At 47.5% G+C, this 14,906-nt stretch overlaps 1 protein-coding gene across 1 annotated transcript in view; it reads left to right on the plus strand.

Annotated features, from left to right (window-relative positions):
* TTLL12 (tubulin tyrosine ligase like 12) overlaps positions 1-14,603 on the plus strand; it is a 66,632-nt gene extending 52,029 nt beyond the window's left edge. The window contains exons 9-14 of the mRNA XM_039542110.1: positions 289-400; positions 2,012-2,163; positions 2,275-2,356; positions 2,871-2,939; positions 12,292-12,430; positions 13,863-14,603. Coding sequence (XP_039398044.1) covers positions 289-400; positions 2,012-2,163; positions 2,275-2,356; positions 2,871-2,939; positions 12,292-12,430; positions 13,863-14,014 — 706 coding nt within the window. The 3' untranslated portion in view covers positions 14,015-14,603. The remainder of the gene's footprint in view (positions 1-288; positions 401-2,011; positions 2,164-2,274; positions 2,357-2,870; positions 2,940-12,291; positions 12,431-13,862) is intronic.
* The last annotated feature ends 303 nt before the right edge of the window (positions 14,604-14,906 follow it).

The following is a 14,906-nucleotide window of genomic DNA, read 5'->3' on the forward strand; positions in this document are numbered from 1 at the left end:
CATGGTATGTATGAAGGAAAAAGGGATTTACCAGTGGAAGGTATGGTAGGCCCTTGCTGAAAAAGAAAGCGAGAGCCCCCAAAATCCTAGCTCAGATCAGCTGTGATCCAGGTGTCCTTGGTTCTTGCACCCTTGCCTGCTGCATCAAAAAACACTGGGATTGGTAATGCATCGGGCAATACCAGCATGTGGTTCAGAGTGGAGGTTTGCCAGTAAAATATGTAAAGATAAATGAGGTGCGCACTGACATGATGTGGCCTTGATTGGGTTGTATTTTTTTTATTGTAGGGGAGAAGACAATCACTGGATATGCAAACCATGGAACTTGGCCAGAAGCCTAGACACCCACATCACCAACAATCTTAACATCATCATCAGGCACAGGGAAAGCAGCCCGAAGGTTAGAGGAAAGTGGGCTTCCCACTTGGTTTGAAGCAAGTTTTTTTTTTTTTAAATGTTTATTCTTACAACAAGCATCAAAAAAAAGGGTGGGGGGGCTGGTGTAATTTTGTTCAAGAGGTTGTAATAGCTGGTATATGTTTGTGAGCATTTGCACATTAAAAGGGTGAACTCTTGATGAATTCAGATTGAAATCTCTTAGCGTTGTGCAGTGCAGTGTTAGAATATTTTTCTATTTGCTCGTAGTAGACCGTGTCTGTTTCTTTAGGACAGAAATAAAATTTTCCCTGACAGTAATAAATGATTAAATGTGTTGCTGCTTTTATGCTACTCAGTAAGAAATCTAAGAAGATGATGAATCTCACTTTCATGTAGTTTTTGTTGGCTGTAAATATAAGGAAGTTATTGCTGCTTTCCTCAGGTTGATCATTTCTAAGTATGACTGTTCATACGCACAAAATGCTTCTTCCACCAATGATGGATGCGTCACGTGGCTTTTTATAGGAAGCCAACAGTGTGTGGTCTTACATCAGACTGTCACATAAGCTTTATGTCCCATGACTTAATAGAAGATCTCTTTTGGACTGTATGCCTCCTTTTGAAATTCCAACCTCAAAGAAAAAATGCATGAAGAATTACAGCACCACTTTAGGTCAGAAGAAAGCTGATAATATATAAAGTGAGACTGTTTTGTTTGTTTTTAATAGAATACAGCTTTAAAAAATCTGTTTAGTTTTTCTATAAACTAGCCATTATTTTAAAAACCATCTTAGAACTGTGTTTCTATACCAGTAAACCAAAACTAAGCAGTGTGTAGTTAAGATACAAAACAAAATGCTTTGACTCACTATCAAGCATCTTGTAAACAAAGGGAAAATGTGTTTTTTAACAACATAATCAAGGTCCTAGGTATTATGAATCTGGTCTAATGTGCTGCAGGACATTCTTAACTTTTATAGCATCCCTGGGTAGGCTGCAGGTAGCATTGCTGGCATCCCTTGATGGCCGCCCTTGTTCCTCACCCCATACCCTGAAGGCTCACTATCTCCCCTCCCTCCATACTTACTTTGTCCATTGGTAGCTCTGTCACACACCGCCTCTCCCCCTAGATAAATGAACACCAGCTCATGGAGCTGAGGGAACTGAGGAGTTGGAGCAAAGGTAACTTCAGAGTAAAAGCAATTATGCTGCCATTTGCATGGCCATATAATTGCCTTGCAAGTGAGGGCCTGAATTTTCTTGGTGATGAAAAGTATCCTTGGACAATGGGAAGATGTCCGGTCATCTGAAGAAGGACAAATGTTGGGTTGGATTGGATCTTATGAAAAGGTTTATAACGTAAGCACAGAATTTAAATAGAAGATTTCAATGGAATGAGGAGGGTAGTACTTTAGTTCTCTATACTGACCTGATAAGAGAGAGTGCACTCAGGCTGTTTAGTTACAAACAAAGGCTACGTTGCTTATATTGAGAAACGTTTTAAAAAGGGAAACTTGGCTTAATGTGTGTTTGGTAGAATATCTTGGGACTGTCCAAACCCACTGATAATTGTTTCTGTCGTCATCTTCATTCCTTAGGGGTTAATTGTGTTCAATCTCTGTTTTTGTTCTAGGTAGTGTCTAAGTATATTGAGAGTCCAGTATTGTTTCATCGGGAAGATGTGGGGATGGTTAAATTTGACATTCGTTACGTTGTGCTTCTGCGATCCATAAAGCCACTCAAGCTGTATGCTTATGATGTTTTTTGGCTGCGGTTCTCAAATCGGTAATAACCTTTTTTTTTCTAGGAGTGAAGGAGTTAGCGGTGTTAAATTGTGATGTCTTGCTTTTCCAAGATTTTATGTAAGTAACGCTGTCGCTTTCCTTTATTTGTTAGCGCATTTTCACTTGATGATTTGGATGACTATGAGAAGCATTTTACTGTCATGAACTATGCTTCTGGTGTAACCTTAAAACAGGTAAGCAAGTGATACATGCAAAGCAAATGTCTTCAGTCAATCAAGATACTGATCCTTTATCTGTGACTGTCACTAGATGCCCTGAAGCATATCCACCCAAACAAACTTGACAGGCTATACCTGTTCTGATGCAACTGTTTTTCCAGATTGGGGATCCAGGGGAAATAGTCATAGATTATGGCACAAATTTTACATCTCTAATCAAATCCATATAAAAAGTATTAAAAGGACATCTTACCACTCCCAAACTGATGGTTTAGTGCAGAGTTTTCACCACATAGTAAAAAGGACTGTCTGGTAGAAATAAGAAAAGCTTGGAACAAATAGTTCTCATTTCTGCACTTTCTAGGCAGTGAAATTCCCCAGGACCTTATTTGGAATTTGTACCATGTGTGTTTATAGGTTCTGCAGCTCATTACTCCTTCCTGTTCCCAAAAAAAAAAAAAAAAAATCCTAGCTCCTGGTGGGAATAATCTAGCAAATCCCAATATCTAATGCCATTAAATTATTTTAGGTTCACTATGATGAATTTATTCCTCTGTTTGAGAAGCAATATCCTGAATATTCCTGGAAAACTGTGCAAGTAAGTCACCAATCACTCTTATCCATATTATAAGATGTTGACTAAATTTTTCTTTTAGGCAGAGGTGTTTTTTGAAGGTTCAGGTGTTTTTACCAGGTTAGTGAGTAGTGAGCAAATGTCTCTTCAGTGCAGCAAAAGTCAGTAGTCCCAGAAATTTAAAGTCTGGAAATACAAAATGCTCAGTCATCTATGTTACTATTATCTTAAGGTTTTAAATTTTCTCCATGAAAAGTTGTCATGGCATACTGTGCTTGGGAACAAAATTAGTACTGATGGACAGACAGCGGACGCAGAATGCTGCATGTTTCCAAAATGTTGCAGAGCTCGTTGGAGGACTCGCCCCTAGTTGCAGAATGGTGCATATAATCTAAGCTTTCATTTAAAACACTAATTTGTCACAATCTCAAAGGCTGGTAAAACCTGGATTGTAAACAGTCAGTGGCTGCAGTGATCTATTCACATGAATCTGCATGAAGCCTAAAACAGTACTACTTCTTCGAGTGATTGCTCATATCCATTCCAGTTAGGTGTGCGCGCGCCGCGTGCATATTCGTCGGAAGACTTTTACCCTAGCAACACTCAGTGGGTTGGCTGGGCGCCCCCTGGAGTGGCGCCACCATGGCCCCAGATATATACCCCAGCCGACCCTCCCACTCCTCAGTTCCTTCTTACCGCCCGTGTCGGTCGTTGGAACAGTGGAGTGCGGCTTAGCTGACCTCCACCTCCCTAGCATTCTCGTAGTTCTCGTTCTGTTTGTGTGTATAGTTGTAGATATAGTTGAAATTTAGATAAGTGTAGTTAATTGTTAATTGTTAAGTTAGTAATTAGTAGGTTTAGTCGGGTTCGGGGCTTAGCCCCTCCCCGCACCGGGACCGGAGCACATGCCCGGCTCCCCGGGGTTTAAGCCGTGCTCGGCTTGCCACAGGCCGATGCCCACAGGGGATCCGCACGACTCCTGTCTGAAGTGCCTCGGCGAGTCGCACTTAACAGCTAAGTGCCCAATTTGCAAGTCCTTTAAGCCACGCACTAAAAAGGAGCGGGACATTAGGCTTAAACAGCTCCTTATGGAGGCGGCTCTCACCCCTCCGTCCTCGGCACCGAGCGCGGCTCCATCAGACTCGAGGAGCGCCTCATCGGCACCGGGTTGCACCAGTACGCCTAAGCCCTCTCACACCGGACATCGCCGGCACCAAAACCAGGCCGGAGGCGCTCGCTCTCACCGAGAGCAAAAAAGACTAAGACCCCTGCCGCTCCGGTACTGCCCGATGCACGGCACGAGGGCACGGCTCAGCTGCACCGCCCGGCACCCGCTCCCGCCGCAGCACCTGCTTAGCCAGCGCCGTCGACTCCGGTCCGGCAAGGGCCGTTGAGTCCGGCACCCGTCTCCCCGGCACCCGCCGTGGTTGAGCTTGTCATACCATCCACGCCGGAGGTATGTGAAGTGGCTAAGGACCTGATCGCGCTGACGGACCCGGCACCGCCATCACCCCCACCCCCACCCCCGGCATCACCGGTGCGGTTGATTCAATCAATTGGGAAGCCGGCCCTCATTCGTCCAGCTTCTATCAGCGCACCTGACTGGCACCGCTCTCGATCGCGGTCCTGCAAGCGATCCAGATCCCAGCACCGCTCTCGATCTTCGCGCCGCTCACAGTCCTGGCACCACTCCACCACACGGCGCCAGTCCGACTCGCGGCACCGTTCTACGTCCCGGTCACCGTCCTACTGCTCACGGAACCGATCACGGTCTAGGCACCGCTTCCGGCACCGCTCACCTAGGAGCCGCTCACGGCGCCGCTATTCCAGGTCCCGGTCGACCTCCCGGCACCGGGCCGGTCGCAGGTCCCGGTCTCGATCTCGGCACCGAGATTCTTCACGGCACCGGTCCCCCTTCCGTAAGAACACCAGGTCTGTGGGGACATCCGCCCGAGGCTTCTCTGCTCCTCCATGGCCATCCAGGCATCCATCGGTATCGTCCCAAGCGGGCAGTTACTACTCACAAGACCGCGATGCAGATGTGCCTGAGGGCCTGTCTCAAGAAGCCCATTCTCAAGCGCAGGGTGCTCAGCAGTGGCCCTTTTGGACACCATGGGCATACCATCAGGCCCAAGGTGCTCCTCTGGTTCCCTCACGTGCTGCCTCATCGGAGCACCGGGCCCCAGAGGCCACGGTTAGTCGTCCCCCACCAGCTGGCACAGACGACCAGTTGGCTCAAGCGCCCACCTCGCCGGCGCAGCTTGAGCAGGAACCACCACAGGACCAAGGGGAGGTACGGGACCCCCTTGTCCCCGGCGTCTCGTCCTCCTCCTCGCCGGACGAGGCAGTGGCAGGCACATCGGCCTCGAGCCTGCCTCCAATAGACTTCACGGCGCACCAGGACCTCCTCAGGAGAGTTGCCCTCAATATAAATCTGCAGGTGGAGGAGGTCCCAGAGGTTGAGGATCCCGTTGTCAGCATCCTTACAGCTGACACGCCCACTAGGGTGGCTCTGCCCTTTATTAAGACTATACAAGCCAAGGCAGACACCTTGTGGCAGTCGCCGGCCTCCATTCCGCCAACGGCGAAGGGGGTCGAGCATAAGTATATGGTACCATCCCGGGGGTACGAGTACCTGTATATACATCCTCCTCCTTCCTCCCTGGTGGCCCAGTCCGTCAATGAAAGGGAGCATCATGGACAGCAAGCCCCAGCCCCAAAATCCAAAGAAGCCAGAAGGATGGACCTTCTAGGACGGAAGGTGTATTCGGCGGGTGCCTTGCAACTCCGAGTAGCGAATCAGCAAGCTCTGCTGAGTCGCTACGACTATAACACCTGGGCGGAGATGAGCAAGTTCCAGGAGTTGCTTCCCCAAGACTCCCGCCAGGAATTCAAGGCCTTCCTGGAGGAAGGGAAAAAGGTGGCCAGAACCTCCCTGCAGGCCTCCCTGGATGCGGCGGACTCCGCAGCCAGAACCTTAGCGTCCGGTATCACCATGAGGCATATTTCCTGGCTGCAGGCCTCCACTCTTCCGCCGGAACTCCAATATAGCATCCAGGACTTACCCTTTGAGGGTAAGGGCCTATTTTTGGAGAAAACTGACCCTAACTCCAGAGCTTAAAGGACAACAGGGTCACTATGCGGAACTTGGGCATGCATACCCCCGTGACCCAGCGTCGCACTTTCCACCCCCAGACCTTCCGTCCATACTCTGTGCCTAGGCAGAGGCAGGATTCTGGCAGGCGCGGTGGCCGCAGACGATATTCTGGTCCTCAAACGGGTCAAAGCCGCGGCCCCTCCAAGCCACAGGCGGGTCCGAAGTCGTCCTTTTGAAGATGCACCCGAGGACAGCATACCACTCCCCGTTCGGGATCCTTTCCCTCCCTTCTCCAACCGCCTCTCTTATTTTTTCCCTGCGTGGTCCCACCTGACTTCGGACATCTGGGTCCTGCGCACCGTAAAGCAAGGATACCACCTCCAATTTGCTTCAACCCCGCCTTACCACCCCCCCTCCCAGTCCCTCTTCAGGGACCCCTCTCACGAGCAATTCCTCTTGCAAGAGGTCCAGACGCTCCTCATCATCGGAGTGATAGAGGAGGTGCCAAAGGAGGAATGGGGCAAAGGGTTTTACTCCCGTTACTTCCTGATCCCCAAGTCAAAAGGGGGTCTCAGGCCTATCCTAGACCAACGGGGCCTCAACAAATTCCTGATAAAGTTAAAATTCCAGATGGTCCTTGGATCCCGGAGACTGGTATGCTGCCCTTGACATAAAGGACGCTTACTTTCACATAGTCATTTTTCCTCCGCACAGGAGATACCTCCGCTTTGTAGCGGACCATTGGCATTTCCAATTTGCGGTCCTTCCCTTCGGCCTCTCCACAGCGCCTCGAGTGTTCACAAAATGCATGGCGGTGGTCGCCGCCCACCTCCGTCGTCAAGGGCTCCACGTGTACCCATACCTGGACGACTGGCTTATCAAGGGAGCCTCCCAGCAGCAAGTGAGGGTACATATACAAGTGGCAAAGAACCTGTTTGCACATCTCGGCCTAATGCTCAACGTGGACAAATCCACCCTGGTCCCCACTCAGAGGCTGGACTTTATAGGAGCTACCTTGGATTCCACTCTGGCCAAAGCCTGTCTGCCTCAGCCAAGATTCCTGGCAATGTCCGCGATCATCTGCAGTCTACAGGCCTTTCCCACGACCTCGGTCCGCACTTGCCTCGGTCTCCTAGGCCACATGGCGGCATGTACATACGTCACCAAATTCGCCAGGCTCCGCCTCTGCCCGCTTCAAACATGGCTCCATTCGGTGTACCGCCCGGGCAGGGACGTGATGGACACGTTAGTCACCATCCCGCCGAGTACACTGCGCTCCCTCGACTGGTGGCTGAACCCCTCCATGGTGTGTGCGGGGTTACCGTTCCACCCACTGCAGCCCACCCTGTCTCTGACGACAGATGCGTCATCCCTCGGCTGGGGAGCCCACCTCGGTCGCCTGTGCACCCAAGGCCTGTGGTCATCAGAGGAGCTCTCCCTCCACATAAATGTCCGAGAGCTCAGAGCGGTTCGCCTGGCATGCCACGCATTCCGCAAGCTTCTGTACGGCCGTTGTGTCTCTGTGTTTACGGACAACACAACGGCCATGTATTACATAAACAAGCAGGGAGGGACCCGCTCTTCCCCTCTTTGCCTCGAAGCCATCAATCTATGCGAATTTTGCATAGCTCATGCGATAGACCTGGTGGCATCCTTTCTCCCGGGAGTTCGGAACACTCTCGCGGATCGGCTGAGCAGATCCTTCCTGTGTCACGAGTGGTCCATAAGACTGGACATTATCCATGCAATCTTCCGCAAGTGGGGCTTTCCCCAGGTGGACCTATTCGCCTCTCGCGCGAACAGGAAGTGCCAAGTGTTCTGCTCGTTCCAGGGTCACTCACCAGGCTCGATCTCGGACGCATTCCTCATTCCGTGGAAGCACCAGCTGCTTTATGCATTCCCTCCGTTTCCGCTGGTGCACAAGGTCCTGTTAAAACTCCGGCAGGACAGGGCACATCTAGTACTGATTGCCCCAGCGTGGCCCAGGCAGCCCTGGTACACCATGCTCCTCAGCCTCTCCGTAGCCACACCGATCACCCTCCCCCTCTGCCCGGACCTTATAACCCAGGAGCACGGCACTCTCCGTCACCCGGACCTTCCAGCCCTCCACCTCACGGCGTGGCTCCTGCGTGGCTAGACACCTCGGAGTTGCACTGTTCCGCCCCTGTGCAGCACGTTCTGCTCAGTAGTAGGAAACCTTCCACTCAGTCCACATATTCGGCCAAATGGAAGCGTTTCTCAGCCTGGTGTGCGTCACAGGCTCTTACTCCTTCGGGGACCCCCATTCCAGTCATTCTGGACTACATCTGGCAGCTTAAGCAGCAGGGCCTTGCCATATCCTCCCTGAAAGTTCACTTGGCGGCCATATCTGCTTTCCATCCTGGAGAGGCTGGTCACTATGTGTTCTCTCACCCGGTGGTCGCTAGGTTTAGGAAGGGACTGGAACGCCTCTACCCTCAAGTTCGTCGACCTGCCCCCACCTGGGACCTCAACCTGGTATTAAACAAGCTTATGGGTCCCCCCTTTGAGCCGCTGGCAACCTGCTTTCTACTGTACCTATCATGGAAGACAGTTTTTCTGGTGGCCATCACTTCGGCCAGGCGGGTCTCCGAACTTCGAGCACTCACTGTAGACCCCCCCTTACACTGTCTTTCATAAGGACAAGGTTCAGTTGCGGCCACATCCCGCCTTTCTCCCTAAGGTGGTTTCGGCCTTCCATACTAATCAGGACATCTTCCTCCCAGTTTTCTTCCCTAAACCTCATTCCTCCCCACAGGAGCAGCGGTTACACTCCTTAGATGTCCGCAGGGCGCTCACATTTTATATTGACCGCACAAGGCCCTTCCGCAAATCCCCCCAGCTTTTCATGGCAGTGGCGGACCATATGAAAGGCCCCCCCGTCTCAGCACAGAGGATCTCCTCTTGGCTAACAGCGTGCATACGCACATGCTATGACTTGGCCCATGTCCCAGCGGGCCACCTCACTGCCCATTCTACCAGGGCTCAGGCTTCCTCTGTCGCGTTCCTGGCACACGTACCGAGTCAGGAGATATGCCGTGCGGCGACCTGGTCTTCGGTCCACACGTTTGCTTCGCACTATGCTCTAGTCCAGCAATCTAGAGACGACGCGGCCTTCGGCTCGGCGGTTTTGCATTCCACCACGTCTCTCTCCGACCCCACCGCCTAGGTAAGGCTTGGGAATCACCTAACTGGAATGGATATGAGCAATCACTCGAAGAAGAAAAGACGGTTACTCACCGTTGTAACTGTTGTTCTTCGAGATGTGTTGCTCATATCCATTCCAGACCCACCCTCCTTCCCCACTGTCGGAGTAGCCAGCAAGAAGGAACTGAGGAGTGGGAGGGTTGGCTGGGGTATATATCCGGGGCCATGGTGGCGCCACTCCAGGGGGCACCCAGCCGACCCACTGAGTGTTACTAGGGTAAAAGTCTTCCGATGAACGTGCACGCGGCGCGCGCACACCTAACTGGAATGGATATGAGCAACACATCTCGAAGAACAACAGTTACAACGGTGAGTAGCCGTCTTTTCTTGTGGACCGGTCCTTCCATTTCAGTAGGTTAACACTGGTATTGAAAGATAACAATTTAAATAGTAACATGGTTAACTTTTTTTTCGCTACTGCACTTTTAAGCAAACTTATTCAGAAACTTTGCTGACCTCAGCCCCCGACTGCTTCCCCAAGATAGGGAAATACAGTAACTCCTCACTTAACATAGTTATGTTCCTGAAAAATGTGACTTTAAGTGAAACAGTGTTAAGCGAATCCAATTTCCCCATAAGAATTAATGTAAATATGGAGGGGTTAGGTTCCAGGGCAGCTTCCCCTACTCTGCAAGCACCAGAGGCGGGAGGTTCAACCTTCAGCCCACCCATTCCACTCCTTCCCCCAAGCACCCACCCTTGACCTGCCTCTTCTCCCCCCCCCCCCCACTTCCTCCCCCTTTACTTCGCTCACTGTGTCCTGGCTCCACCCCTCTCCCTCCCCTCCCTTCTAAATGTCAAGCCAGCTGATTGCCGCTGGCAGGAGAGAGAGTGGAGGTGCGCCAAGTCCTCGCTCTTCTGCCTCCCTCCTGCCCAGGGTAATCAGCTGGCTTGTGGCATTTTGGAAGCAGGAGGGAGGTGGGAGGAGTGAGGACTTGGTGCACCTCCGCTCCTCCTCCTCCGCCTCCTGCCGGCGGCAATCAGCTGGATTGCAGCGTTTTGGAGGGAGGGGGGAGGAGCGAGGGCTTGGCACGCAGGCTCCCCCTGCCTCCCGAACACAGCAAGCCAGCTGATTGCAGCCGGCAGAAGGGAGGGGGGAAGAGGGGGAGGAGGGGGAAGTCGCTGTTCCGTAGAGTCTGCCAGTGGGCAGGAGGCACTTGGGGGAGGGGGCCGTAGGGAGGCTGCCAGCTGTGGAGAAAGCAGGCAGCCAAACAACGTAAGAGTGGAGCATTGCACAACTTTAAATGAGTATGCTCCCTAATTGATCAGCAACGTAACAATGTTAAGCGGGTTGACTTTAAGTGAGGAGTTATTGTACAGTAATATCAAAACAACTAAGAGTCTACTGTACTGGTTGAGGTTTTAGTATTTATTCTCATATTTAGTCTCTTAACTACATAACGCTGCTGCTTAATTTGTAGCTGCAGCACTCTAACAAAACAGCTCTGAGGACCTTGTTGCAGAATTTTGGTCCTTCTTGCTGTGTAGTACATGCCAGGTTGTTCAGAAGGGTGTGAATGCACATACTAGCCATTCTGGCATAGCAGATGGAAATGAGTACTTTCCAAGTACACCTTTCTGGTTACTGCTCTTGAGGTCATTACGCCAGGTTGGCTAGCACAGATCCTACGTGTGGATGCCTTTGGGTTTTTTTACTACAAGAAAACAAAGGGTAAATGAATAGTTTAAAAGTCTGTTTCTGTTCTTATAACTCAGACCCTTAGTCAAACTTATTGAACTAAATTTTTTCCTTTTGGGTTGAACTTTCAGTTGCTGTCCAAGCTAACTCTTAATCTTCGCAAGTTTAGAATTCCATGTTATCCGAGCTTAATATTAAAGGCAGAGACCCCTTAATGTCCTGTCACCACAAAAGTGCTCTAACATTGTCAGTTCCCTAGTGCCGAGATATGTTTTAACTATAGAGCTGCGCGGAAGCTCCAAATGTGGTAACTCTACAAATGAAAATGAGTAGAGGGTGGATTGTGAAACAGTCACCTAGGGTTATTTTGTGGTGTTGGGTGGCTCTCAAAAGAACAAGTTGAATGCAAAGGTAACTAGTCAATAGTTTGTTTTCCTGTTGATCAAGAGCCAGGAATTACAGAGGTGGTTAACTAAGCACTTGATGCTGCAGACACTTACTCATGTTTTTTCAGTTGATTTCACTAGAACTACTCACTAAGTAAAGCTATTCAGGGTATGAGAGTGGTTGTAGGATAAGTCTTAAAATTACACAAAGGAAAATCTTTTTTTAAACAGTGGCAGACAAAGTATCCCTCAAGGAGTATTCTGGGTAAAGTACCAAGAATTAGACTTTTTTAATGTTTACAGGAGGTGTATTTTACTCTAATGTGGCTTGGATATTAAAAACTCCATGTACCATAACTCCTTTACATCTCTTTATTTGGTCTCCATATTATATCCCGAAATGTCGTCATAGTGTGTTCAGACTGGAAATTGTTCCGTTTTTTTAAACTTTGGAATCTTCTTTGTATGTTTGTAAAATGGTGAGAGAAAAGTGGATTGATTTTGACTGGATGCCAAAACTTCTGAGCTGTAACTGTTGGTATTCACAGAATAACTTTCCTTTCCTTTTTAATTTGCACTCCATGCACTGCGGTAGATTCAGAAGTGTAGTGCTGTACAAAATGACCTAGACATGGATTCAATTCCAGCATTATACTACTTTTTCTTTTTAGGATTTTCTGTAGTATATAGTAATGAGGTAAATTCTGGGTGCTCAGCACTTACAAAAATCAGACCAGGTATTAGGTACATAAATATAGATCTAGCAGCTTAATTTCAGGCCCCTATTTTTGAAAATCTTAGACGTGGGTGGGTGTGAGGGAACAAATATTAAATTATTCCTGAAGAAACTTGACCCCTTTTACTGAAATGCTGAAGGTTCTTGTTGTCTGCAGGCTTGTCATTTGTGATGGCATTTACACGGTTGGATCTGACTCATAAATGAAACTTTCACCTACAAAAATCCCTTTTATAGGGTTCTCGCAACTGTTTGCATTTTATTCAGAAACTGACTTTTCTCTTTGGCAATAGGGAGAGATTTTTAAGGCATTTGCTGAATTATTCCAAGCTGCTTCATCTAAACCTGCACCGTTTGGCATCTGTGATTATCCATCATCGCGAGCAGTGTATGCCATTGACCTGATGCTTAAGTGGGATGCTACCAGAGATGGTAAGATGCTTCTGTTCTTTGAGAGACCAAATTTATTCTCTTGGGTTTTTTGCTCAAAATTTTTGCTGTTTTTAAAAAAAAAAAAAAAAAAAAAAGTAGGCCGGGCTCCATGATATTTAAACAGATTGTTTTGATGTCTTTTGGGTTGCATATGTGTGAGGGTGGAATCTGGTCTCCTTGTTAGTAATAATAGTGGAGCTGCTGCCATGCATCTGTCTAATTCTTTTTATTGGTGTGGAAGCAAGGAAAGAATTAATAAGGATTTGAAGGGGATTTTAATGCATGTTAGTCAGTTAGCAAAAGTCAGGCCATACTGTGACCCTAATGACGTGAGATGTGTAGAAGCAAGATAATGTAAGACAGAGTGAACTGTGTTTTCTTTTTACTGTCTCCAGGATTGCTAGCTATTGTCTGTAACAAAGGTATAAAGGCTTGATGTAATTGTTTACCAGTTGAGAGACCTGTCCGGGACTGGGGTGACCCTGTGTCCTATGGCACTCTCTCCCTCCATTGTAATTACTGGAGAAATAATAAAGTATTTGATTTTGCTGCACCCAAACAAAAAGCGAGAACTAAGTTTTTCTCCGACATTGGCTCTATACTGCCATTGTTTCTGCTATTCTGATGTAAACATTTGAAGATGGGTGGGCATAATGCTTTGCAGCTATCTGTTCATTCTAACAACGAGCACCCTTTCCTATTGTGGTGGTGGTACACTTATACAAGGAGAGCAGTCTTTACTAAAAGTAATTATAATAAATCCCATGGTTTAATTCACCTATAATCAGTACAGGCAGGAAAGAGAATCTACATTTTTGTCTTTATTTGTACAAAATGCATTTTTCTTACTCTTCAAACATTATTGCAATTCAAAAGGGAAACTTAGTCTCCTGACCTCATTTTAGGGGTGAGAGGAAATAGATGGCTAAGTGAGGGGGTTTTGTGGCCTGTGTTGTACAGGAGGTCAGACTAGAATCTTGATCACCATGTCCCCTATAAGTGGGAGATGAGAGATTTTGTGCTGCAGATGAGAAACCCAGCTCTGTTTCTGTACCAGGTGAACTAGAGAGAACCGTAGAGCAATACAAAGAGCAAAGGAGGCTTAGTGCCTAAAAATAAAGGGGGAAGCAGTCTTTTATGGAAGGTGCATCTCAAAGTTGTGGTTAAATAAGAAAGATGTACTAATTCTGATCTACTTAAACTGGTGCACCTTTCTCATATGGGCAAGGCCTCAGATTATGGCATTTGCCCTAGAAATGGGTTTGGTGTCTCACTTCCTCATACTGTAGGCCTCAAAAAACCCTACCTGGGTATGTAGTAAGAGTTGACCATCTTCAGCCTCTTTCTACGGTCTCTGCTACAGCAAAGGGAGACGGCTCCCAGCGTCTCATGTATACTTTGTAGTAAAATGTAACGTTTTGTTTCTCTTCAGGGAAAAGAACTATGCAGCCTCAGGTCCTGGAGGTGAACTTCAACCCTGACTGTGATAGAGCCTGCAAATACCACCCTACCTTTTTTAATGATGTCTTCAGCACCCTATTTCTGGATGAAACAAATAATTGTCATGTGACGTACATTGTTTAGGCCTAGAAGGCGTGACTTAGTTATTTGTTTCCTTTACAGATGTGCTTAACAGCAATATTTATATTTCAGTTCTATGAGCTGCTTATGCAACTATTTTCCTATAATGGTAATGAAGAAAAACTTTTATCATCAGCTGAATGGGCGTATACTGTACTTGTAATCAGTAGTCTGCATTTTCTTGTCTTGTTTAGTTCTAATAATCAACTTACGTTGACTTAAATGTCTTATTGAAGCCCAGAAAAGTGTAATAGTAACTAGAGCAATCAGCTGTTGTTTTCTTAGGTAGCCTAGTATACCTTATTTGCATAGCAGGAAGTGTTGTACAAATTTTCTGTGTCTGCATTAGAGTAATAATTTCCTGTATCAAAATGTTTGAGGTCATGCATCATCTCTTCCTCTCTGTATAATACCATTGTCCTCCAAGCACTAAAATGCTTTATTCCACAAATTGATGTAAAGCAACTTACTTTAGGGTTGCATCTGATAACTCCAATGAGCGAACATTTATTATGCTTGTTTGTAATAAAGTATTACAGCAACATTAGAGTTAGTTTTTCAATTAAAGGTCACGATACTTTCTCAAAAACTAGTCATAGCTGTTGTCGTCTTTTTAAAGTTGAATGAGGTCTATGAATATATCCCAATCTAGTAGTTTTGAGCTGTTTTAGCATGCATGGTAATGCTGAAATTAGATTGAAACTGTAACTCCTCTGTCACATATTCAACCTTAACTGCATTGCAAAAAGGAATGAATTGTTTGATATCATCCAGCAAAATTCTCATTGAGGTCAATGCCTATCTATGGATTTGATCTCAGATAGCAAATGAATAAATAAGGAAGAACTACAGTACAATGAGATAATGGGGAGGTCAGAGGGATGGTTTAGGGGCC

This window comes from Mauremys reevesii, linkage group 1 (genome assembly GCF_016161935.1).
Source record: "Mauremys reevesii isolate NIE-2019 linkage group 1, ASM1616193v1, whole genome shotgun sequence".
In the NCBI taxonomy this organism is placed as follows: domain Eukaryota; kingdom Metazoa; phylum Chordata; order Testudines; family Geoemydidae; genus Mauremys; species Mauremys reevesii.